Raw genomic sequence first — 27,106 nt, 5'->3', positions numbered from 1 at the left:
CTGAAATGTGGTGGGATCTTATTCATTAAAAGTACCACTCTTACTTCATAGTACATTTAAAGTTATGTAGTTCAAATATTTAGATTTTACACAAATTGATGACTCAGTTAGAGTTAGTTGTGGCTGTGAAAATAGACCTGTCTTGATGATGATTATCCCCAGCTTCCTAAAGTTGACAATCTCTTTAGGAGGATGTGCCCTGTATCAGAAGCACCAGACACTGATAAACGTGTTATATACCTTAATTTCACCTAGATATGTGATCTTGTACAACTTACTAAACTCTTGGGTTTTTAGATCCCTCGTCAGTTAAAATTTAATTCTAACTGCCAAATCCTTGATTTTGAACTGCAGTTTGAAATTAGACGCAGCAAACTCATAATTTGTATAATTTTATTCTCCCCTGATTACCTCAGTAGTTCATGCTGGCCTATTAACATGTGAATGCCGATTGAATAAAAGCCTTACACATTTAAATGAAGATATTTCTCTTGTGATATTTCCATTTGAACCTTTTGTCTATTGATTTGTGATTATCCAGTATACTTCAGGGGAAATAACCTTGCCTAGGAATCAAGAGACCTAAGTTCTACTCTGGGCTCTGACAGAAAATGTTCATTTAAGTTTTGTGAACTACATGCATTTAGGTATAAAGAATAAATATAAAAATATGCATCCTGACTACCTCATGAAAAGGATATAAAAAATTAGTTGACTCTTACATTCTGAACAAGTGAGGTTACAGGAAGATATTGAACAACACGAGCAACACTGATACTTTTCTGCTTTACCTGATGGGGAGATGTGCCTCCAGGAAATGGAAGGCTCTGGTTTCCCAGTGGCCAAACAAGTCAGGGTGACATTGGTTCCTTCATTGATGGTCATATCACTTGAGATGTCATATATCTTCGGAGGAACTGAAATGGCAAAACATGCAGTGGTCAGAAAAAAATGTATAAAAGTCTGTTGAACTATATATGATTAACTCCATGATATCATGCAATCAAACTATGGTGGTGAAATGTACTTATGGCCCATGGTCATCACCTAAAAGATAGATTCTCTAGATCCTCAGGATTACCCTAGAGTTTTTTTGTTTGGTTCTAATTTTCTCTAATATTTGGCTATGAAATATTTTAAGACAAATTAAATATTTAATAACAAAAAGCTTAAATAGTGCTTAAATGATCAATAAATATTGTTGTGAATACTTTGTATTACATAAACTAGAATATAGCCATCTGTCTATTCCATCCATGTATCTTCACTATAATGATGGTTTTCCTGTTGAAATGATTAAAGAAAAATGGAAATCTGGAAGAAACTTAAACTAGCAGAACAGTTATACCTACATGGTGATTTAAGAGCTAAGTGAGGTAAAACATGTACAGAATTGGGATGTAAGATTTCAGGGTCGCAAAGGCAATTTAGGTATCAGTTTTCTAATCTGCACAGCATGGATGTAAGTCCTGTGTCCTCTACAGGCTAGCTGTGTTACCTCAGCCTCAGGTCTTCATCTGCAAGCTGGAGATAATAATAGTACAAACCCCATATAGCTACCGTGAAGATTAATAAGTCAGCATATGTTAAAGGGTTTAGAAAAGTTCCTGGCATCATTGTTAGCTATCAATATTATTATTAGATGCTTTAAAACACATATTTGGTGTTTAACTTTAATTTCACTACTGCTCTTTTCCCATGCCTTAAAATTGCTCTCAGAAGTTCACCACTTTGACAGTATACACAATGGGCCTGTGCCATAAGTTTTGGTTTCCTATATAAAAATATAGTATGTTGAAGTTTCAGGTCAAAGCTAAATAAATAGCAATTAGATACATTGATAGCTATTATAAAAACATGCTTTTTTTTTTTTTTTTTTTTGTGGTACGCAGGCCTCTCACTGTTGTGGCCTCTCCCGTTGCGGAGCACGGGCTCTGGTCGCGCAGGCTCAGCGGCCATGACTCATGGGTCTAGCTGCTCCGTGGCATGTGGGATCCTCCCGGACCAGGGCACGAATCCGTGTCCCCTGCATTGGAAGGCGGACTCAACCACTGAGCCACCAGGGAAGCCCAAAAACATGCTTTTTAAGTGGAATTTTTCTCATTTTTCCAGTCTTAGGGTTTCTTTTGGCAAGAGATATATTTTCAGAGTTATTTTAAAAACCAGTAACTAAAATCTGTCATAAGGATAAATTAAATTACTCATACTTTGAATATCATCTTTTATTTTTTAATGGAACCAAAACTCTGCTACATGAAAATCTGGGATGATTTGATTACAAATATAAAGTATTCAATTATAAATAACTGGTGATATGATTGAGGAAAGGGCTTATTCCTAAGTGATATACTGTTGTATCTGTTCCTAAATGACATACTTTAATTGACATTTAAGACATATTATCATTAAACTCTTCATTGAGCTCTTCTCAGGCAAATAATAAAAAATTAAAACCATTCCAAATAGAAGAATCCTTTTAGCTTAACTGAAACAGAACAGAAATAAAAACTTTAAAATACCCTAGGAAGAAAGTAGAGAAAAATGTGCAAGACTTACTGGTGAATTGAAGATTTAATAAAAATAAACTTATAACATTAAAAAATATATATATATCCTTTGGATATATGAATGTAGGTATTGGTTTGATATAGTAAACCATGAAATACATGTGTATATACAAACACGTGTGTATATTTATGAATGTGTGTATATATATATATATAAATATACAGATACATATATATCAATGTCTACTATTAAAAAAACAAAAAGTTATACGATACTTTCCTTCTTTATGTAGAAGATAGTATACAGACATCAGTCTAGTCTGATTAGTTTTATTTTAAACATATAACTGATTCAACTTTGGGCAGACGTGTATATATTTAAGAGAAATGATGGAGTGCCATAAGACCATGCATTCTAGCCTCTAAATTAAATTATTTTGTCAATTTTATCTGGCTTTAAAATAGTTTAGTTTCATCTTTACACATCTACTTATATTTAAAGTGGTAAACTAATATTAAGCACAATATTTGATTTCACAGAGAAATAGCCAAGTCCCTTAGCAATAAACTTAAGATTTAACATTTAACTATGGGAAATTCTGTGGTGGGGGAAGACTGTTGAATTCCAGGTGTGACATGTCAGTTCAGTGATTGCAACCACCTCCCGGGGCCTCATAATTCAGGATCTGCTACAGGAAAGAAACATCTGGAAAGAGGATGTTAGCAAGGGAAATCCCTCTGGCAAGGCACTTCTCCCCAGAATGCATCACCTGTTGGCAACAGATGTTGTGTGTAGAGAGGGCCAATGAAGTCCTTCACATGCAATGTATGTAGCTTGGGGAGGCAAAAACAGGTGTTGCTTTGCTGAATTGCATATCCAGTTCAAGACTTCAAAGTTTTACTGATTATTATGGAGGGAATAATTCTGCACTCACAGGAAATGCAAAAGTTTCAAAGCATAATCCTTGACCTCGAGGAACTTAAAATTAAAAGAGGGAGGCAGATTGGTAAGTAACTAAGAGAAGACAAATATTTTCCATATTTTCCTTTCTCATTTTACATGAGTAACACAGGTCTACTAGGTATGCCTTCTGGGTTCAAATCATCAGAGATTAATTTTGTGTTTGTTTCTTTTAGAGCAAACCATGAAGGATAGTTTATCCACAAAGTTATTCATTGTGGTGCTATTTATAATACAGAAGAACTATCAGTGACCTCGATGTAAGAAAACAGAAATGGAGATATTGTTAGCTCTGCCTCCAGAATAAGGTGTGGTTTCGAGGAAGGGTTTGGGATGAATCCGGGGAACATTAGGCTAAGATATAAAGGAAAAGAAAAGTGATATTTCTACCGTGGGTTGCAGGAGCTTGGAGAATAGTAATGTCTCGAGTGTCTTAAGACCCTCCCATTCTGGATTACAGTTTGTGTATAAATGATGCATGTGCACAGGTGGGAAGAATGCCACTGAACTTTCTAAATGACAAAACATTTCTTATGGCATGTCCAATATTCTATGTGCTTGCATAGAAAAAAGAAAAATGAGGAGAGTTAAAATAACTTACTATTCTAGACATCTGTTTCTTTTCTATATACCTTATATCAAACTCCTTCAACCTTTTTATTTATAAATTTAACTTAAAAATCAATTGTTTAAAAAGAAGTGTGTTCAGTCAATTCAATAATTTTCAAGTCACTAAATAACTCTATATTTTAATGAGTATTTAGGTTGCTGTGCATATTATTTAAGTATTTATGACCTAGAGCAGAGTAATAAAGGAATAAGATATTCATCTAAATATACACTTGTTTAATTTGCAGGAAATAATTATTATAACATTAAAATTGTCATCATCATCATGAAACCATAAATAAAAACACTGAAAGGTAGAAGTTCTAGATTTCTCACTAAATCACAGAATAACTTTTCTTTAATAGGACCATAACTGGGGATACACACAACTTTACATCTGTGTTAATAATGAACTGTTGCTTATCACCAGTTAGAGACATTGAAGAACATTGGAAACTTTCTAAGCAATAGGGATGGGAGTGGATTTAAAGTCTGTGTTGGAGGGAAATTTTTTTTTTTAATTCCCACATACATTTAAAGGAATCACTCTTGTACCTTCAAATTCATAACCTTTTTTGCCTTTAATCAATTATTCACTGGACTCAATTTCAACTACTGTTTACCACCCTGTTCTCAACTCCTATTGATGCCATGGTGGGGGGTGGGAAATGATGCATATTTAGATGCATTTATAGATTTAGATTCATTTAAGGTAATTCAAATCTCTTGCTGGTTTCACTTTCATCAAAAAGTATGCAATCTGACTTGCCCCAACTGCCTTCTCCTTTTGGAACCATCTATCACGGTGTCTTCAGGCAGGATGGAGCATTCTTAGTAAGAAAAATCTTAGAATACATATCCAAACAAAATACTAACGATTTCCACACAGCCAGCTATTTGGGATTATTCCCTACCATTTGCACTGTGATGGGCAACTGAGTCTGTGAGTGTCCTCATGGTTACTTTCTTTTTTTACTTGTACATAATTTCTGAACTGTATAAATAAAATAAGATTTTGTTTGTTTAGTGAGCAGCCTTCACAGATTTAACTTAAATTTCTTCCAACAACTCATCCTGTAGTGTGGAACATGACCATTAAAAATGTGAGAAGTCAACATAAGGGTGACAAATATGTACAACACAGGAATCATATGAACATGCTCTTTTATTTTATATGAAAAGTCTGTTCAGGGACTGTGGCCAGGACACTGGTGTGAAGAAGTCAGAGACAAGGAGCCTGGCGTCCTTGGACTACAGCCCTGATTCGTAGCGGGGTGGCAGCTGGTGGAAAATATTTTTTTAAAAATGTCTGTGTAGATGATAATAATTAAAATAGAGTTCACACCTATATGAAGTTGCATGAGATGTGAGGTGGTGCCACACGTAACAATGAAAATCTTTAGAGGATGTATTTGATGGCTACCTTAACTGTAAATAAATGCAAGACATGGACTATTTGGATCTGGGCAGTTTCTTTGGTTTACTAGAATCAATTGAATGCCCCATCAAGTTCTTAAGTTGTAAGAGTCTGTGAAAGACCACAGTACATACAAATCCATTTGGAGGGCTTCTTTAGGCTGCAAGAGCTAAAAGGTGGATGGATTATGTATTTAAGCTGGTCCACAAATACTCACAGATTGTTAAGAAACATCAGTTGATGTTTTATAACCACAGTTGTGGTTATTATAACCACAATATTCTGGGCCCAAAAATCACCTGATTCCATAGCCAGGGTATAAAAATCACAGCAGTGATTTATAAGCAGGTGTACTACGTGTCTTCCCACTCAGTCTCTGAAGCCATAGGCTCATTACTAAAAACCTTTAAAGGTTTTAATGTATCTAATTGAATTATGCATACACTGGGTCATATGCATAATTCACTGGGTCAAACAAAAAATAAAAATAAAAGCGATTCCATCTCTTTGTGTCCTGCTTGACTCACCTCTCCCATAGTGACTTTCTCCACCTCTAAAGCTTACCACAAAGAAGGAACACTGAAATGTGAATTTCTGAGGGAATGTTAAAGGGTTAAATTTCATTTGAAAGCATTGTGTCACTGATGACTTTGAACATCTTCAAGCAAGATAGATTTTTCTGGGTGTGTGTCTTGTTGAAATAACCATTTACACCCCACAAAACATTGTTCCTTCTCACTCCCCCTCCTCTGGTATCGATAGTTTCTTCTTTATAGTGTTATTTGCAATCTGTCATTTGTATTTATTTCTTTACTTGTTTATTGCCTGTCTTCTCTTCATGCAACTTAAGTAAAGGTCTTGGGTCAGAACCTTGTTTACCTCATTCAACAGCCTATTATAAGTACCTAGAAAAGAGCCTGACACATATGTGATATTCAACAATATTTGTTGGTTTTTTTTTTTATGTGCTGAGCTAATATTTCTTTGGCTTCATAATGATGATTTCCCATAGAATTTCATACCACCGCAAGGATGATATAATATAAATTCTGAGAATATAGTGAAAATGTAATTATAGTGCCAAGTGTCCTATGTGACGGTTTTCAAGGATTCTCCAAGATTGGGGATTCACTATTTCTCTTAACTTATTTAAAAGCATGACATTTCCGTACTGCATTGCCTACTATAGTTTTTGCCATGCAAACCCAGAGAAATAATTGAACAATAATCATAAATTTATTTTCAACAGAATGAGCTGTCACATCCTAGGCAGGACTGTGTATTTTGGTTAGAGTTTTGTTTTTGTTTTTTTTTGTTTTTACTTGAGAAGCTATGTAAATTAAGGGTCAAAAGTATTTGACTTGACTAATGTGTACATATTATTTCTGCTTTTTTTTTTCCCTCTCCATAGACTTGGAGTCTGGGTTAGTTCGAATAGCCTATATCTTTGAAGATTTTCCAAACTGCTTGAGTCAACAAACTAAACACAACTATAAATCTTCGGAGAATTGTCTTGTTTTGAACTCCCACATCTTGTAATGGCTGGCAATATCAAAAGGACAGTCTTTCCTTAGGCTGGCACTTCCCTTTTCAGTCTTGGCCAGCCCCCAGAAAGTGAAAGCAAATCTTCGTTACATAACAAATCTCCTGGAAAAGGTGCTGTTCTCAAACTGAGAGAAGAAATTGTTTCATGAATTTTTTTCCTAAACTGGCTTGCTGATGGGTGCTTGATGGCTTCCTGGACTGCATCTAACTAGCAACATTGTTTTCTCCAACTCAGAGACTATAAACTGACTTTTTATAGTTTATGGCATTTCAGAGATTTCTATGGTTTCTCTCCTCATCCCATCACTGATAGGAGGAAAAAATAGCTAAGTGTGACTTGTAAATGCAAACTTGCCAGATTTGTGAATTACCTACTGATGGAATATGTCAGAACTGCTTTGGGGGGCAAAGAAAGTGTTTAAAAAAATGTATCTTTCAGACTTCAGTTCAAACTTTGAATCATGTTGCTTAACTTAGCATTTTTCCTTTTTTATAAGACCTATGTATAAATTGTTCTCAGTCTACTATGTCCTTCAGGGGGTCAGCTATATACACTGGCAGAACAAGCAGTGACCTATTTTAATCCATCCATTCATTCATTCAACAAATATTTACTGAGAAACCAACTTGATTTAGAGAGACCAATCTTAAGGAGTCCATGTCTAAAGAGTTAGAAAAACCTAACACTATTAATTATGATGTGGAATCATAAATCCTACAAAGTAGATTCTGTACAGCAAGGTGTTTTGGGAACACAGAGTAGTAAATCTAACTCTGCCTATGGGGTCAGAATTGGAGGGGATACTGATCTTAGATAAGGCTTTATGAAACAGATGACATTTGAGTGGAATTTGATGGTTAAAAACAGTAGTTTCCTATACCCAGATAATCATCAGGATGATCTGGTAAGTTTTTTTTAGAATCCTGGGGTAGAGAGGGCACAACTTAGGGGATCCTAGACCAGTAGGTTTGGAGTGAGCTCCAAAATCTACAGATTTTGGTAACATTTACAGGACACCAGAAAGTCTTCTCCATAAACTTCCCTCTCCTATTTATTTAAAAACTCCACTCTAGTTAGAGAGCCCTCCTTCAAAGCCTCAGAGCAGTTATTTGCCTGCAAGGGCTTAATATTAAAGTGTAACTGTCCCTAGAAGAGATGATACCTTAATAGTTTGCACTCAGTAGAAAGGTGCTATGAGCAACTTTTCCCCACTGTGTTATTTTCCCTTGGGAAAATCTAGAACTGGTTCATGTAGGAGGGGTCAAGTCAATCAGTGATGGAGAGAAGAAAGTGAGCATCTGAGAGTGATAAACCCCACAGGATATAGAGTTATGGAAAAAATCAAAGTTAGAAATGACTTCCTTCTCTCTTTCCTTTCTCTCCATCTTTGCTTGGCTACCTAATACATGGATTATACATCAAATAGGATGAAAGAAAGCAAGTAATCCCTAAATTTTAAGACAGATTTCTTACTGAGGAAAGGCCTAGGTGTTCGCTAGGTAGATTTTCAGTGTCAGATATATATAAATACACACACATATGTAAATACACATGTATGTACATATGTTATATTAAGAAGGCTTACCATACATGATAATTTAATGTGAAAAAAGAATAAAGAAAGGTCACTGGTTTAGAAAGGATAAGTTTGGGAGGCTTAATATTTATTTAATGATTTAAACATTTTTGGTTGAAGGCAAGTTCCTCACCTGCTGAATAAACAGTTTTAAAGCAGAAATACAGCATTATTATACAAGAGTTTCAATATTTTAGACTGTAAAGATTTTTATTTTTGCTTCATTTTTGCTGGAGGATCAAGAGCTGGCCTCTACACATGAATGTTTACACACCAGAGTTCAAAACTCTTCTGTACCTCAGGCTAGCTTCAGCTTCATTTACTTGGATGGTTCAAAGATATAAAATACTGCTTAAAATCAGGACCATAATAACAGCTACTCCCTCAGGCAGCAGCAGCAGCAGGAAGGCTAGAACACACTTACAGCAGTGTTGTATATCACAGGGAATCTACAATGCCTTTGTAACTCATCCCCAGTAGAAAATAGTTGCAAAATACATAGGAAGAACACCACAAATGAAATGCCTTAGAGCACACAAATCTAGGTATACATACCTAGTGGGGCAGATTTCTTAAGAAACCAACTCTATTATCTTTAAAACCTTCAGTGATGATAACATTTTATTAGGAATTAATAATGAGCTTTTTCCTGGAAACAATTCAGCAGTATACTTTAAGAACTTTAAAAAAGTCCAACCCAGTGAGCCAATGATTTCCCTTCCAGGAATTTATCTTAAGGAAAGCAGGTACCTCCTTCCAGTATAGTCAATATTCCCACAAACCTGGTGGCCAGCTCCACTGTTCTGTCTGAAAATGTGCCAGCAAATGCCCTCTGGAATGGCTTGGGTGAACTTTTCTTGCCTCATCTTTGGCAGTGAACTATTCTCTACAGAAATCAGAGGAAACAGCCCAGCTGTGTCATGCTAGAACCCAGCTGCCTTCTTTGTAAATATTTCCCAGAGCTAAGAGCTTGCTTTAGCATTTTTTGAAACACAAGAGTGTCCAATGTCTACCTTTGGACGCATAGAGTTATATTGAAACACCTGACTCCAGATTTCTTGCTTTTTTTTTTTTTTTTTTTGCCACGGGCTCTAGGCGCACAGGCTTCAATAGTTGTGGCTCACAGGCTCTAGAGTGCAGGCTCAGTAGTTGTGGCACCCGGGCCCAGTTGCTCTGCAGCACGTGGGATCCTCCCAGACCAGGGCTCAAACCTGTGTCCCCTGCATTGGCAGGCGGATTCTCAACCACTGCACCACCAGGGAAGCCCCAGATTTCTTAAGGTAAGCCTCTTCCGGTTCAATAGGAGTTCTTTTTGTGAGGCTCAGGTTTCCATAAATGTGTTTTAGTACGTTTTTATATCTAAAGCCTGCTATGCTGCTTTCTGCATTTGCAGAGAAGATGTGTCATGTCAGTGCAATCAGAAAAAATAATGGTTTCTCTGAAGTACTCTGGTTTCTTTGTTATTTGTACATAATATGTATTTTCCTAATTATAAAGGTAGTACACACTTATTGAAAAGAATGTGGAAAATATAAAAAGAATGAGGAAGACAAACCCCAAACCACCTATTAGGTTGAAATACCTAAAGTCACCTTTTGGTAGGTCAAAACAAATGTGCATGTGTACACTGGAGACCACCAGTCTAAAGACTGACAATTTCCATTTAGAAATGAAAGTCCAGGTTTGCCAGATTTTTAAATATGAACTATTCTATTATTTTGTACCATACAAATTCATCAAAATATCTGTGGATTTACCTTAGCACCAACTCAAATGGCACCATTCTGGGATTTAGAAAAATTTGCAGCTTACTGAAGACACGTGATCATCACAGCTGGAAAATTGTCATAATGTAGAAATCTACATGGTCTATGAAAATAAACAGTGCCTGTAGGTTTATGTGTGTGCAAAATCCTCACCATCCACTGCAAGCCCTTTGTAGTCTGAATGCAGTCACGGAGTCACAACTTGCTATCTATGCCCTGAACTCTGGCAAGCCCTCAGCCTGTTCATTTGCCTTGAAAGACCCATTTTTACATTACATTGCTTGGTTTCTCATAAAAGCTGTGCATTATCACACTAATGTGTGGTTGCTCACCTGTCATGGAATAACCATGATGACATCTCCAGAGTGATCAGAGTTCTGCCTTAGGAAATATTCTGAGAACAGGTCTTATTCAGAAATTTAAATAATAATATTATGATTCACATTAATATTTTGTTCCCCCACAAATTCTACATTTTTAAATCATTGTGTTTCTTTATCTGCTTTTCTCAAATAGAATGCTTTATTTATGCTTAAAATGTAACAACCAAATGTTATTGTGCAATTATATACCCAGATATCTCAGTGCAGTCCTATGGTTACATGCACAGATTCTCTCTAAAATTGGGTTAAAAGGTAATTTGCCATTTGCTGGCCCCTAGATCATTAGTTATAGTGGCCAAAGTGCATTCTCTTATAATTCAATATCAAAGAAATCGCTTTTATGGCATTAACTATATTATATTCAAAATTGTATAAATTATTGAAATGCTATGCCTACTGCCAAGATATAAGACAGTTCACATGGAAAAAGTTCCATTTTAAATTATTCATTGGAAAAATGTCAGTCTCTTGCCAGAAATTGTTTTATACTGGGGCTAGCTTTTGGGACTTACATTTAAATATGAATCACAAGAACTCTGGAAATTTCAGATACTCATAATTCTCTTGGCTCTGAATAATTTGTTCATTTAACTTGTTCATTTCCATCAAGTGGATTAAATATTATAAATTTTCTTGTATCTAGGTGCTATTCTAATGAGCATTTTCAGTAGTAGGCAAAGTCTTCATAGGTAATTCCTTGTAAGTCATGATAAAATAATATCAAAAATCCATATAAAAGTACTGAAATTTGGTGACTTACATTCAGTATTTTTGAATAGAACATAGAAACTGTATAACCAGTGAGTTATATATGTTATATATACATATGCACACATATAAATTATATGTATGTGTACATACATGAGTATATACATGTATGTATATTTGTCATATAGTTGATATATATTATATTGGATTGTGTGTATTTTGTAACATAATTATGTGTCATTGCTAATAATAGAATGTGGTAGTAATGGGGCAAATCTAATTATAAGACACATAATTATGTTAACAAAATACACATACACAAACATATGCACACATATCCAATCTATGTATATTTTTCCTGCACATTTCTGGAGAACTCGTATGAATCAAGGAACTATTTTATATAGATCTCTGAGTATTTTACAAGATCATACTTAGTACATAGTAAGTGCTCAGAAGGTCTTGAATAAGGATTTTTTTAAATCAGTTTTAAATGTTCCTTATTTGAAGAGTTAGTTTTTAACACCCTCATTAAAAAGTCATTCTCCCTCATATTAATTACAACATTCTGAGGAGCAAAGATATTTAACTACTTTTCCCTTTTGAATTAAAAAACATTGTGGGTAAACTACTCCCTGGAGTATTAAGTAAGAAACGTTGATTTATTTTAGTTTCTCCAAGGTATTAGGTATGTTACATATCTGCACATCCCAGTTGAAAGTATTGTGGATTTTTATTTTGATTTTCTAGATAACATATTATATTGTTAAGAACTTGAAAATGTGGTTAAGACTGAAAAGTGTATTCTCTTGGGCATGTGTGTTCTGTAACTACCTCTCCTACCTGCTAGTCTTTCTTGTTTTGAACACTGCACTCTCATCACTTGGCAAAAAATAAGCCAAATCCTCTCGTTTTTCTGCCGGTTGGAAAACTCAATCTACCCACTAAGCATTAGCTCTATTATTCTATATTTTTGCCTATACCTTTCATAACTATTTATTCTTTTTTCACAGCTACTACTATAATGGAAGGGCAGAAAGCTTATCTAAATTTTTGGTTGAAGATTGAGATAAATGAAGGGCAAGTGTTAGCCATAGCAAAATGATGAAATTAACCTTTTTGGTATGTTAACTAGCTTAATTGATAAAGGGAATTCTATGAACATATTGAGTGTTCATAGAACACTCAAGAGTTATTTGACAGTTGTTAATGATAGTTTATGCAATAGAATGGAGAAATATGGACAAGGAACCCACGCAGCCAGGAAGAATACTGTTTGCCCCTACAACCAGTGTTGGTGGGTAGATTCATGTAAGTATGAAGGGAGAATGTTAGAGGAAGGCCATGAGGAGCTGGGTCTGGTTCTGTCCTTTCCTCAATTTTAAACGTCTTGGATGAAGCTCTTGGAGACATGCTTATTGATAAAACCATATCAGGGGTCATGTTTTCAGTTATAGTCACTACAATTTAAGAGTGACACACTGGTATGTTATTTTACAATGAGAGGTCAGCCAGAATAGTAAAGTGTCCAGACACAATAACATGTAAAGACACAGCTGAAGGAGCTAGGAATGTTTACATAAAGGTAAGGAATGGAAAGAAGGAAGATTTTTGAATAGACTTGTGGATTTATTCTAGTTTGTTCTTGTGGACAGAATAATGGTAGATTTCAGGTCATTATAGTGAAATATCCTAAACAAGAATGTCCTCACAATGAAATAGATTATTTATGAGAATATAAACTCCCTGTCATCAAAAGACTATCAGGGAAATATGGAAGACCAGTAGGATTAGACAAGGGATTATTATCAATATATTTGGGTGAGTGCTTGGGTCAAATACGCTGATAGGGATTTTCAACTTTTATGTTCTTTGACTCTTTGTCACAAATCCAAGTAAAATACCATGAACATGCTAAAGGGCCTGGGCAAATGGTATTTATGGCTCCTCTGAGTGCTTAAAACATCATAAGACAAAATAAGTTCTTGCTGAACTCTAGGAATGCAAAGAATAGTTGAATAATATCTTTGTAGGAAAAAAAAGAGACTATTCTCTGATATCTGAAAACTCTGTTGACCAATTATATATTTGCCTTTCCACCATAATATGAATAGAACATCATGTGGTTTTTACCTAAGCAAAATTTTTGTGAGTTTGTGTGCATTATAGCAGTCACAGTGTATGCATCCAGATCAGTGTGTTAGTATAAACAGATGGAAATATGCTTCTCAGCTGATGAGTAACGTTAAGAGCCCTTCTCATCCTGTTTCACAAAACACCTAAACCCACACACTTTCTGCCCTGGTTTCTCTTTTTTTTTTTTCCATATTTATCTCTGAATTGTTTTTAATTTCCAGAAATGGAATGACCACCTGCCTTTCAAACATACTACAAAACCAGCAGTGATTATGGTTGATTTTTGCTAGTCAGTTATTTTATAGAAAACATGTACCAAATGACAGCAGAGTCACCAGCTGATGAGAAGATTTATTATGTATATAACATTGTGCTTTTCATAGGAGTCAGCAGAATTGTGTTATGACTGTACTACCAAACTGTTTCTATCAGGCTGAGAGCTGTAACATTCAAATGGTACCTTAAGGAACCGAGCTGTGTGCTCACTACTGAACACTACTTTTTTAAAAAGGAGGATTAAACAAAATTTATAAGAGAAAAAGATAACTTTTGCAGTTAAGATATATAATCTGTTCCTTTCCGGGGGTAGCAAGGCTGCTACTTGATCAACAAACATGTCCTCTTCTTGGCACATGACTACATTCTGTTTCCCAGAATCCTTTGTAATTGTTTATAACTGAATTTTAAGCAGTGGAATGTGAGCAGACATGATGTGTGCTATTTGGCTTGACTCCCCCAAAATTCCCATGGGTGATCCTCCATGTAATTTCCCCCTACACAGCTTGATGCACGTAGCCTTGGAAATTGGAAATCACATATTGAAGATGACAGAAATACAGTATAGAGGAGAACGAGTTTTTAGAGAATGTAGTCTGCCTATAAGGAACAATTTATTTGGTGGTCATATTAGTAACAGATAAAAAATATGCCCAGACAGTTTTATAAAAGAGATCGACCAATATCTAAGGAACTCTAATCTCTATGTTTTATAACACACTCAAAAGAAGATTAAAGAAACAAAACATATGAAAATAATTGTTTTCTTATAAGCCTCTTCCTGAAAATAAAAGGAAGAAAACACCACCAATTTATTTTATGAAACTGATATAATGTGATATTAAATATGGACACAAACTATACAAGAAATGTAATTTCACTTATGAACCAGAACATTTTAAATTATAATATTGAATCTACCAAGTGAATCCAGAAATGTATATATAAAAAAAGTATGCCTTATTCCAAGACTGAGGATACTGTTCAACAATTTATTAATTTAATACTCCACAGAGACAGACTGAAAGAGAAATATATATGATTATGTCAATTAGGATAGAGAACAAATTATATAAGAAAAAAACTATAATTTATAACAAAAAAGTTACAAACTAGGAATAGAAAGTTTCTTGTACAATATGACTAAAAGGATCTACCAAAAATTCACAATGATCATTATCTTTAATTGTGAAGTGTTATAGACATGTTTCATTAAAAGTGAAATATGGTAAAGAAGCCCACTTTTACTGCTTCTAATTTACATTATACTGGAGTTCCTACCCAGTTCAGTAAGATTAGGAAATAAGTTAGAAGTGTAGGTATTGGAAACAAAGGTCCAAAAGAGTCATTGACCATACATAATGTAATTCTCTTTGTAGAATATTCAAAAGAAGTTACATACTATTTAAATTGATGAAATTGATAAGAATTCAGCTAGACTACAAAAAAGGATGTTAATTCTTCCTACAATAAATGTACAAATTTGATACAATTATATGAAAACTTCTACTTTTATTCACAGAATTCAATAAGATTAATCTAGTATTAATATTGAAGGGCAACAGACAAAAAATAGCCAAGACAATCCTGATTAAGAGAAAGAAAGAAAGAAACTTATTCTATCATACTCTCAAGACAAATTATGAAACGCTGGCAGAAAGATACCAACCAGAATGAAACTAATAGAAACAAAATATACAACATGCACAGAACACACACAGAAGTTTTGAATATGATGATGGAATATAACAAATCAGGGAAAAATAACATATCATACAATCAATGGTGCTAGGACAATGGCTACATTCAAAAAAAGATAGGGGGTCCAGGGCCGCAGATACACCAGAAATACATCTACACGTGGAACAACTCCTACAGAACACCTACTGAACGCTGGCAGAAGACCTCAGACCTCCCAAAGGGCAAGAAACCCCCCACGTACCTCAGTAGGGCAAAAGAAAAAAGAATAAATAGAGACAAAAGAATAGGGATGGGACCTGCACCAGTGGGAGGGAGCAATGGAGGAAAGGTTTCCACACACTAGGAAGCCCCTTCGCAGGCGGAGACTGCGGGTGGCGGAAGAGGAGAGCTTCGGGGCTGCGGAGGAGAGCAAAGCAACAGGGGTGCGGAGGGCAAAGCGGAGAGATTCCCGCACAGAGGATCAGGGTCGACCGGCACTCACCAGCCCGAGAGGCTTCTCTGCTCACCCGCCAGGGTGGGCGGGGCTGGGAGCTGAGGATTGGGCTTTGGTCGGAGCGCCGGGAGAGGACAGGTGTTGGCGGCATGAACACAGCCTGCAGGGGGTTAGTGCGCTACGGCTAGCCGGAACGGAGTCTGGGGAAAAGTCTGGACCTGCCGAAGAGGCAAGAGACTTTTTCTTCCCTCTTTGTTTCCTGGTACGTGAGGAGAGGGGATTAAGAGCGCTGCTTAAAGGAGCTCCAGAGACGGGCACGAGCCGCGGCTAAAACCGCAGATCCCAGAGACGGGCATGAGATGATAAGGCTGCTGCTGCCACGACCAAGAAGCCTGTGTGCGAGCACAGGTCTCTATCCACACCCTTCTTCCAGGGAGCCTGTACAGCCCGCCACTGCCAGGGTCCCAGGATCCAGGGACAACTCCCCCGGGAGAACGCACAGTGCGCCTCAGGCTGGTGCAAAGTCCCGCCACCCTCTGCCTCCGCAGGCTCGCCCCGCACTCCATGCCCCTCCCTCTCCCTGGCCTGAGTGACCCAGAGCCCCCGAATCAGTGGCTCCTTTAACCCCATCCTGTCTGAGCAAAGAACAGACGCCCTCTGGCGACCTACACGCAGAGGCAGGGCCAAATCCAAAGCTGAACCCCTGGGAGCTGTGAGAACAAAGAAGAGAAAGGGAAATCTCTCCCAGCAGCCTCAGAAGCAGTGGGTTAAAGCTCCACAATCAACGTGATGTACCCTGCATCTGTGGAATACATGAATAGACAACAAATCATCCCAAATTAAGGAGGTGGACTTTGAGAGCTAGATTTATGATTTCTTCCTCTTTTCCTCTTTTTGTGAGTGTGTATGTGTATGCTTCTGTGTGAGATTTTGTCTGTATAGCTTTGCTTCCATCATTTGTCCTAGGGTTCTATCCATCCTTTTTTTTTTCATTTTTTATCTTTTCTCTTAATAATAAATTTTTTATTTTAATAACTATTATATTTTCCTACTTTATTTTACTTTATCTTCTTTCCTTCTTTTTTTCCTTCCTTCCCTCCTTCTATCCTCCCTCCCTCCTTCCTTTTTCTTTCTTCTTTGCTTTCTTTCTACTTCTACTAATACTTTCATTCTACTTTTTCTCCCTTTTATTCTGAGCCGTGTGGACGAAAGGCTCTTGGTGCTGCAGCCAGGAGTCAGTGCTGTGCCTCTGAGGTGGGAGAGCCAACTTCAGGACACTGGTCCACAAGAGACCTCCCAGCTCCACATAATTTCAAATGGCAAAAATCTCCCAGAGATCTCCATCTCAACACCAGCACCCAGCTTCACTCAACGACAAGCAAGCTACAGTGCTGGACACCCTATGCCAAACAACTACCAAGACAGGAACACCACTCCACCCATTAGCAGAGTTGCTGCCTAAAATCATAATAAGGCCACAGACAGCCCAAAACACACCACCAGACATGGACCTGCCCACCAGAAAGACAAGATCCAGCCTCATCCACCAGAACACAGGCACTAGTCCCCTCCACCAGGAAGCCTACACAACCCACTGAACCAACCTTAGCCACTGGGGACAGACACTAAAAACAACGGGAACTACGAACCTGCAGCCTGCAAGAAGGAGACCCCAAACACAGGAAGATAAGCAAAATGAGAAGACAGAAAAACACACAGCAGATGAAGGAGCAAGATAAAAACCCAGCAGACCTAACAAATGAAGAAGAAATAGGCAGTCTACCTGAAAAAGAATTCAGAATAATGATAGTAAAGATGATCTAAAAGCTTGGAAATAGAATAGAGAACATGCAAGAAACTTTTAAAAAGGACCTAGAAGAACTAAAGAGGAAACAAACAACGATGAACAACACAATAAATGAAATTAAAAATACTCTAGATGGGATCAATAGCAGAATAACTGAGGCAGAAGAACGGATAAGTGACCTGGAAGATAAAATAGTGGAAATAACTACTGCAGAGCAGAATAAAGAGAAAAGAATGAAAAGAACTGAGGATGGTCTCAGAGACCTCTGGGACAACATTAAATGTACCAACATTCGAATTATAGGGGTTCCAGAAGAAGAAGAGAAAAAGAAAGGGACTGAGAAAATATTTGAAGAGATTATAGTTGAAAACTTCCCTAATATGGGAAAGGAAATAGTTAATCAAGTCCAGGAAGCACAGAGTCCCATACAGGATAAATCCAAGGAGAAATACTCCAAGACGCATATTAATCAAACTGTCAAAAATTAACTACAAAGAAAACATATTAAAAGCAGCAAGGGGAAAACAACAAATAACACACAAGGGAATCCCCATAAGGTTAACAGTTGATCTTTCAGCAGAAACTCTGCAAGCCAGAAGGGACTGAAAGGACATATTTAAAGTGATGAAGGAGAAAAACCTGCAACCAAGATTACTCTACTCAGCAAGGATCTCATTCAGATTTGATGGAGAAATTAAAACCTTTACAGAAAGCAAAAGCTGAGAGAGTTCAGCACCACCAAACCAGCTTTACAACAACTGCTAAAGGAACTTCTCCAGGCAAGAAACACAAGAGAAGGAAAAGACCTACAATAACAAAAAAAAAACAATTAAGAAAATGGCAATAGGAACATACATATCGATAGTTACCTTAAATGTAAATGGACTAAATGCTCCCACCAAAAGACCCAGATTGGCTGAATGGATACAAAAACAAGACCCATATATTTGCTGTCTACAAGAGACCCACTTCAGACCTAGAGACACATACAGACTGAAAGTTAGGGGAAGGAAAAAGATATTCCATGCAAATGGAAACCAAAAGAAAGCTGGAGTAGCAATTCTCATGAGACAAAATAGACTTTAAAATAGACAATTAGAAGAGAAAAAGAAGGACACTATATAATGATCAAGGGATCGATCCAAGAAGAAGATATAACCATTGTCAATACTTATGCACCCAACATAGGAGCACCTCAATACATAAGGCAAATACTAACAGCCATAAAAGGGGAAATCAACAGTAACACATTCATAATAGGGGACTTTAACACCCCATTTTCACCAAAATGATTATCATCCAAAATGAAAATAAATAAGGAAACACAAGCTTTAAATGATACATTCAACAAGATGGACTTAATTGATATTTATAAGACATTCCATCCAAAAACAACAGAATACACATTTTTGTCAAGTGCCCGTGGAACATTCTCCAGGACAGATCATATATTGGATCACAAATCAAGCCTTGGTAAATTTAAGAAAATTGAAATTGTATCAAGTATCTTTTCCAACAACAAGGCTATGAGGCTAGATATCAATTACAGGAAAATATCTGTAAAAAATACAAACACATGGAGGCTAAACAATACACTACTTAACAATGAAGTGATCACTGAAGAAATCAAAAAATATGTAGAAACAAATGACAATGGAGACACGACGACCCAAAACCTATGGGATGCAGCAACAGCAGTTCTAAGAGGGAAGTTAATAGCAATACAATCCTACCTTAAGAAACAGGAAACATCTCAAATAAACAACCTAATCTTGCTCCTAAAGCAATTAGAGGAAGAAGAACGAAAAAAACCCAAAGTTAGCAGAAGGAAAGAAATCATAAAAATCAGATCAGAAATAAATGAAAAATAAATGAAGGAAACAATAGCAAAGATCAATAAAACTAAAAGCTGGTCCTTTGAGAAGATAAACAAAATTGATAAACCATTAGGCAGACTCATCAAGCAAAAGACAGAGGAGACTCAAATCAATAGAATTAGAAATGAAAAAGGAGAAGTAACAACTGACACTGCAGAAATACAAAAGATCATGAGAGATTACTACAAGCAACTCTATGCCAATAAAATGGACAACCTGGAAGAAATGGACAAATTCTTAGAAACACACAACCTGCCAAGACTGAATCAGGAAGAAATAGAAAATATGAACAGACCAATCACAAGCACTGAAATTGAAACTGCGATGAAAAATCTTCCAACAAACAAAAGCCCAGGACCAGATGGCTTCACAGGAGAATTCTATCAAACTTTTAGAGAAGAGCTAACACCTATCCTTCTGAAACTCTTCCAAAATATAGCAGAGGTAGGAACACTCCCAAACTCATTCTACGAGGCCACCATCACCCTGATACCAAAGCCAGACAAGGATGTCACAAAGAAAGAAAACTACAGGCCAATATCACTGATGAGCATAGATGCAAAAATCCTCAACAAAATACTAGCAAACAGAATCCAACAGCACATTAAAAGGATCATACATCATGATCAAGTGGTGTTTATTCCAGGAATGCAAGGATTCTTCAATATACGCAAATCAATCAACGTGATACACCATATTAACAAATTGAAGGAGAAAGAACATATGATCATCTCAATAAATGCAGAGAAAGCTTTCGACAAAATTCAACACCCATTTATGATAAAAGCCCTGCAGAAAGTAGGCATAGAGGGAACTTTCCTCAAGATAATAAAGACCATAGATGACAAACCCACAGACAACATCATCCTCAATGGTGAAAAACTGAAAGCATTTCCACTAAGATCAGGAAGAAGACAAGGTTGCCCACTCTCACCACTATTATTCAACATAGTTTTTGGAAGTATTTGCCACAGTAATCAGAGAAGAAAAAGAAATAAAAGGAATCCAAATTGGAAAAGAAGAAATAAAGCTGTCACTGTTTGCAGATGACATGATACTATACATAGAGTATCCTAAAGATGCTACCAGAAAACTAGCAGAGCTAATCAATGAATTTGGTAAAGTGGCAGGATACAAAATTAATGCACAGAAACCTCTGACATTCCTATACAGTAATGATAAATCTGAAAGTGAAATCAAGAAAACACTCCCATTTACCATTGCAACAAAAAGAATAAAATATCTAGGAATAAACCTACCTAAGGATACAAAAGAACTGTATGCAGAAAATTATAAGACACTGATGAAAGAAAGTAAAGATGATACAAATAGATGGAGAGATATACCATGTTCTTGGATTGGAAGAATCAACATTGTGAAAATGACTCTACTATCTGAAGCAATCTACAGATTCAATGCAATCCGTAGCAAACTACCACTGGCATTTTTCACAGAACTAGAACAAAAAATTTCACAGTTTGTATGGAAACACAAAATACCCCAAATAGCCAAAGCAATCTGGAGAACAAAAAATGGAGCTGGAGGAATCAGGCTCCCTGACTTCAGACTATACTACAAAGCTACAGTCATCAAGACAGTATAGTACTGGCACAAAAACCGAAAGATAGATCAATGGAACAGGATAGAAAGCCCAGAGATAAACCCACACACATATGGTCACCTTATCTTTGATAAAGGAGGCAGGAATGTACAGAGGAGAAAGGACAGCCTCTTCAATAAGTGGTACTGAGAAAACTTGACAGGTACATGTAAAAGTATGAGATTAGATCATTCCCTAACACCATACACAAAAATAAGCTCAAAATGGATTAAAGACCTAAATGTAAAGCCGGAAACTATCAAACTCTTAGAGGAAAACATAGGCAGGACACTCTATGCCATAAATCACAGCAAGATCCTTTTTGACCCACCTCCTAGAGAAATGGAAATAAAAACAAAAATAAGAAAATGGGACCTAGTGAAACTTCAAAGCTTTTGCACAGCAAAGGAAACCATAAACAAGACCAAAAGACAACCCTCAAAATGGGAGAAAATATTTTCAAATGAAGCAACTGACAAAGGATTAAGCTACAAAATTTATGAGCAGCTCATGCAGCTCAGTAACAAAAAAACAAACAACCCAATCCAAAAATGGGCAGAACACCTAAATAGACATTTCTCCAAAGAACATATACAGACTGCCAACAAACACATGAAAGAATGCTCAACATCATTAATCATTAGAGAAATGCAAATCAAAACTACAATGAGATATCATCTCACACTGGTCAGAATGGCCATCATCAAAAAATCTAGAAACAATAAATGCTGGAGAGAGTGTGGAGAAAAGGGAACCCTCTTGCATTGTTGGTGAGAATGTAAATTGATACAGCCACTGTGGAGAACAGTATGGAGGTTCCATAAAAAACTACAAATAGAACTACCATATGACCCAGCAATCCCACTACTGGGCATATACCCTGAGAAAACCATAATTCAAAAAGAGTTATGTACCAAAGTGTTCATTGCAGCTCTATTTACAATAGCCCGGAGATGGAAACGACCTACATGTCCATCATCGGATGAAAGGATAAAGAAGCTGTGGCACATATATACAATGGAATATTACTCAGCCATAAAAAGAAATGAAATTGAACTATTTGTAATGAGGTAGATAGACCTAGAGTCTGTCATACAGTGTGAAGTAAGTCAGAAAGAGAAAGACAAATACCGTAGGCTAACACATATCTATGGGATTTAAGAAAAAATAATGTCATGAAGAACCTAGGAGTAAGACAGGAATAAAAACACAGACTTACTAGAGAATGGACTTGAGGATATGGGAAGGGGGAAGGGTAAGCTGTGACAAAGTGAGAGAGAGGCATGGACATATATATACACTACCAAACGTAAGGTAGATAGATAGTGGGAAGCAGCCGCATAGCACAGGCAGATCAGCTCAGTGCTTTGTGACTGCCTGGAGGGGTGGGATAGGGAGGGTGGGAGGGAGGGAGATGCAAGAGGGAAGAGATATGGGAACATATGTATATGTATAACTGATTCACTTTGTTATAAAGCAGAAACTAACACACCATTGTAAAGCAGTTATACTCCAATAAAGATGTAAAATATATATATATATATATATATATATATAAAGTAGATTTTGACCTCACATTATACACAGAAGTAAGATGGACATATATTAAAAGCCTAAATATTAAAATCTAAATATTTAAATGTTTAAAAATATAGATATTGAAGTTGGAAATGAGTAAGACATAAAACATAGATATTTATGCATATGTGAGACACCATAAAAATTTTAAAAGAAGCCACACATCTGTAGGAGGTATTTATAATGAATGTAAACAAGCAAAAAATATTGGTAACCTGAATATACAAAAATGTCCAACAGTTCAATAAGTAAAAAGAAACAAAAACAAAGAACAGGTTAATAAAAATGGATACAAGATATAAATAGGAAATTCATAAAAGAGTAAACTTGAATGTTCAATTATTTGAGAAGAAGTAGAAATTCATTAATAGTTAGGAATATTTAAATTAAAACAACACATATTCAAATCCATAATATTGGTAAAGCTTTAAAAGTTAGAAAATACCAAGGCGATGAGGATGCCAGAAAATTAAATATTATACAATGATGAAATCGCTATAAATCTGCAAATAATTTGAAAACAGCTAATAGAATTAAAGATGCACATATATCTCTATAATTTCATTTCTAAGTATTTATATACCTAGAGCCTAGTTTCTGTAAAGTGTGGTCCTCCATCACCTGGGAACTTGTTACAAATGCAAAATCTCAGGTGCATCCACATCAACTAATCAAAAGCTGCAATTTAATGAGATCTCCAAGTAATTTATATGTATATTAAAATTTGAGAAGCACTGTCCCAGACAAAAGTACTGGTTCTCAAAAATTGGATGCATATTAGGATCACCTGGGATGTTCTTAAAATATTCCAATGCATGGACCCTACTGCAGAAAACTAAATATATTCAAAAGCTTCCCAGATGATTTCATTGTGTATCCATGGTTGAGAACCTGTGTTAAAGAAAATCTCACATATGCCCAGGGAAGTTTATCAAAGATTATATAGTTTGAAAAGGCAAAAACCTGGGTAATTCCATGGATTTATCAACTGTTAGGTTATACAACAGTATCCTCAACTGTAGACAAAATGTTTTAATGGGATCTTATATGTATCAATATTGACTACTGTAAAAAATAATATGTTGAGGGCAAGAAGACAATTGGTGGAGAAAGAACAGGCAAATACATTAACTGAACAGAATAAAAAGCCCAGAAATAGACCCACATAAATATAGTCAACTGATCTTTGACAAAGAAGCCAAGGCTTCTTTGTGTTAATGGAGCAAAGACAGTCTTTTCAAAAAATCATGCTGGAATAACTGGACAACAACATGAAAAAAAATGAATCTAAAAAAGACCTTATGCCTTTCACAAAAATTAACTCAAAGTGTTTATAAACCTAAATGCAAAACTATAAAACTCCTAAAAGATAACATATGAGAAAACCTAGATGACCTTGGGTATGGTAATGACTCTTTAGATACAACACCAAAGGCACAATGCAAGAAAGAAACAATTGGTAAGCTGGATTTCATTAAAATTACAAGCTTCAGCTCTGCAAAAGACAATGTCAAGAGAATCAGAACACATGCCACAGAGTGGAAGAAAATATTTGCAAAAGACACATCTGATAAAAGCCTGTTATCCAAGATGTACAAAGAATTCTTAAAACAACAATAAACAACCCAATTTTAAAAAATGGGCTAAAGATTTTAACAGACACCTCACCAAAGAATATTTATCAATGGCAAATAAGCATATGAAAAGATGCTCCACATTATATGTCATCAGGGAAATGCAAATTAAAACAATAAAATACTAAATATTACACACCTATTAGAATGGTCAAAATCGGGAACACTGACAACATCAAATACTGGAGGGGATACGGAGCAATAGGAACTCTCATACAGTGCTGGTGGGAATGTAAAATGGTACAGCCACTTTGGAAGGCAGTTGGTAGTTTTTTTACAAAACTAAACATACTCTTACCATATGATTCGGCAATCATGCTCCTTGATTTACCCAAAGGAGTGGAAGAATATGTCCCCAAAAATCCTGCACCTGAATGTTTATAGTAGCTTTATTCATAATCACCAAAACCTGGAAGTGATCAAAATGTTCTTTAGTAGGTGAATGGATGAATAAACTATGGTACTTCCAGATAATGGAATATTATTTAGTGCTTAAAAGAAATGAGCTATCAAGCCATGAAAAGACTTGGAGGAAACTTAAATGCATATTTCTAAGTGAAAGGAGCAAATCTGAAAAGGCTACATACTGTGTGAGTTCACCAAAATGATACTCTAGAAAAAGCAGAAATAAGGAGACACTAAGGAGATAAAAGGTTGCCAGGGGTTAAGAGGGTGAGAGGAGCACTGACTAGACAGAGAATATAGGATTTGGGGCCAGTGAAAATTCTTTGTATAATATTATAATGATGGGTATAGATCATTATACATTTTTCCAAACTCACAGACCAAACAGCACTAAGAGTGAACCATAATGAACATGGACTTTGAGTGATTATGATGTGTGAATGTAGGTCGTCAATTGTAACAAATGTACCACTCTGCTGGGGGATGTTGATAATGCAGGAGGCCGCACATATGTAGAGGCAGATATATGGGAAATCTCTCTACGTTCCTTTCAATTTCCCTGTGACTCTAAAACTGCTCTAAGAAACAAAGCCTTAATATAAAAATTATATGTATTGATCTCACACATATTCTGTAAATTATTATGGTTAAGTATACACAATAAAAATGTGAAAAACATGTGTAGGAAGGATACACACTAAGAGTAGATACAAATAGGAATCCTGGAAGGGAAATAGGAGTAAATATTTAGTTTTATATATTATTTCCATTTTATAAGTGAAGTGAATCAATATTATCAAATGGTTAGTGTATTGGTGTATTGATGCTGATATATTTTAAGCTATCTGTATTTTTCAAATCACAAAAAAATTAAAAAAAATAAACACTTAAAGCCAATATAGATTAAAAGGGTTCTTATTTCCTAAGGTTGTTGTGAACCTGTAAATGAGATCTGATGCTTGAATGAAGTAATCGCTTTGGAAAGTGAATGCTACATAGGTATTAGCTGTCATTAGTAATAAATGTTCTAATGGTAAATGAAACAAAAATCACAATTATTAACTGCTGTTACTAATAAAAATGAAATCCACATAAAATGAACCAAAAGCATTAATCATTTTCCAGCCTCAAACAGTCTTCTCTCAAATGGTTCCTTTTTCCTTTATGCTTTTCCATCTTTCTGTATGTGTTCAACCTAACCTTCCTTCCTTTCCTTACTTTACCCTTCCTTTCTTCTTTTTGTTTTCTTTCTTTTATAAGTTCTTGCTTATTACTTTTCCATATGATTTATTCATTTCCTATTTCTTTCTTTTTACATTTTTCCTTTTTTCTCAACCAATTATGACTGTGACATGCAGTAATTACACAAGTAAATTATCATATAGTTTTCTTTTTATAAATTTAATTAATTATTTATTTATTTTTGGCTGCATCGAGTCTTTGTTGCTACGCGCGGGCTTTCTCTAGTGGTGGCGAGCGGGGGCTACTCTTGGTTGTGGTGCACAGGCTTCTCATTGCTGTGGCTTCTCTTGTTGTGGAGCACGGGTTCTAGGTGCATGGGCTTCAGTAGTTGTAGCACGTGAGCTCAGTAGCTGTGGCTTGCAGGCTCCAGAGCGCAGGCTCAGCAGCTGTGGCACACAGGCCCAGCTGCTCTGCAGCATGTGGGATCTTCCTGGACCAGGGCTTGAACCCACGTCTCCTGCATTGGCAGGTGGATTCTCAACCACTGCACAACCAGGGAAGCCCTATCATACAGTTTTAATAAGTAATTTCTAGATATCGAACATTAAATGTATTTGACCCAGTGGAATCACTAATGTTATGATAAAATTGAAAAATTTAAAACCAAACAATTAATATCAACAAATATGTATATTATACACATAATATATATTTATATATAAACACAAATAACGTCAATGAAAAAACATTAATTTTTTGTTGGCTGCATTTCCAGTAAATTCTATGGTGTGTGTGACCAAACATCAGGCCAATGGATTGAGGCAAAGGGAGCATTAAAAAGATATAATTTCCCCAAACTATTGGGAAACTGGAAGTCTACATACTTCAGGAAGGAAGCAGTGTTCCATTTAATGGTGTACTGTGAAAGAACAACTAAAATTTAGACCAGACCACCTTCGGGAATCATTTCAAAAGTCTCAGTCCCAGAGAACTGGTACATTTCT

General features: G+C 36.0%; 1 protein-coding gene across 1 annotated transcript in view; it reads right to left on the bottom strand.

The window, feature by feature from the left end:
• NEGR1 (neuronal growth regulator 1) overlaps nucleotides 1-27,106 on the bottom strand; it is a 914,014-nt gene that overhangs the window by 362,125 nt on the left and 524,783 nt on the right. Inside the window, exon 3 of the mRNA XM_060142536.1 lies at nucleotides 792-917. Coding sequence (XP_059998519.1) covers nucleotides 792-917 — 126 coding nt within the window. The remainder of the gene's footprint in view (nucleotides 1-791; nucleotides 918-27,106) is intronic.

Source organism: Lagenorhynchus albirostris, chromosome 2, assembly GCF_949774975.1.
Source record: "Lagenorhynchus albirostris chromosome 2, mLagAlb1.1, whole genome shotgun sequence".
In the NCBI taxonomy this organism is placed as follows: Eukaryota; Metazoa; Chordata; class Mammalia; order Artiodactyla; family Delphinidae; genus Lagenorhynchus; species Lagenorhynchus albirostris.
This window is presented reverse-complemented; position numbering and strand designations above follow the sequence as displayed.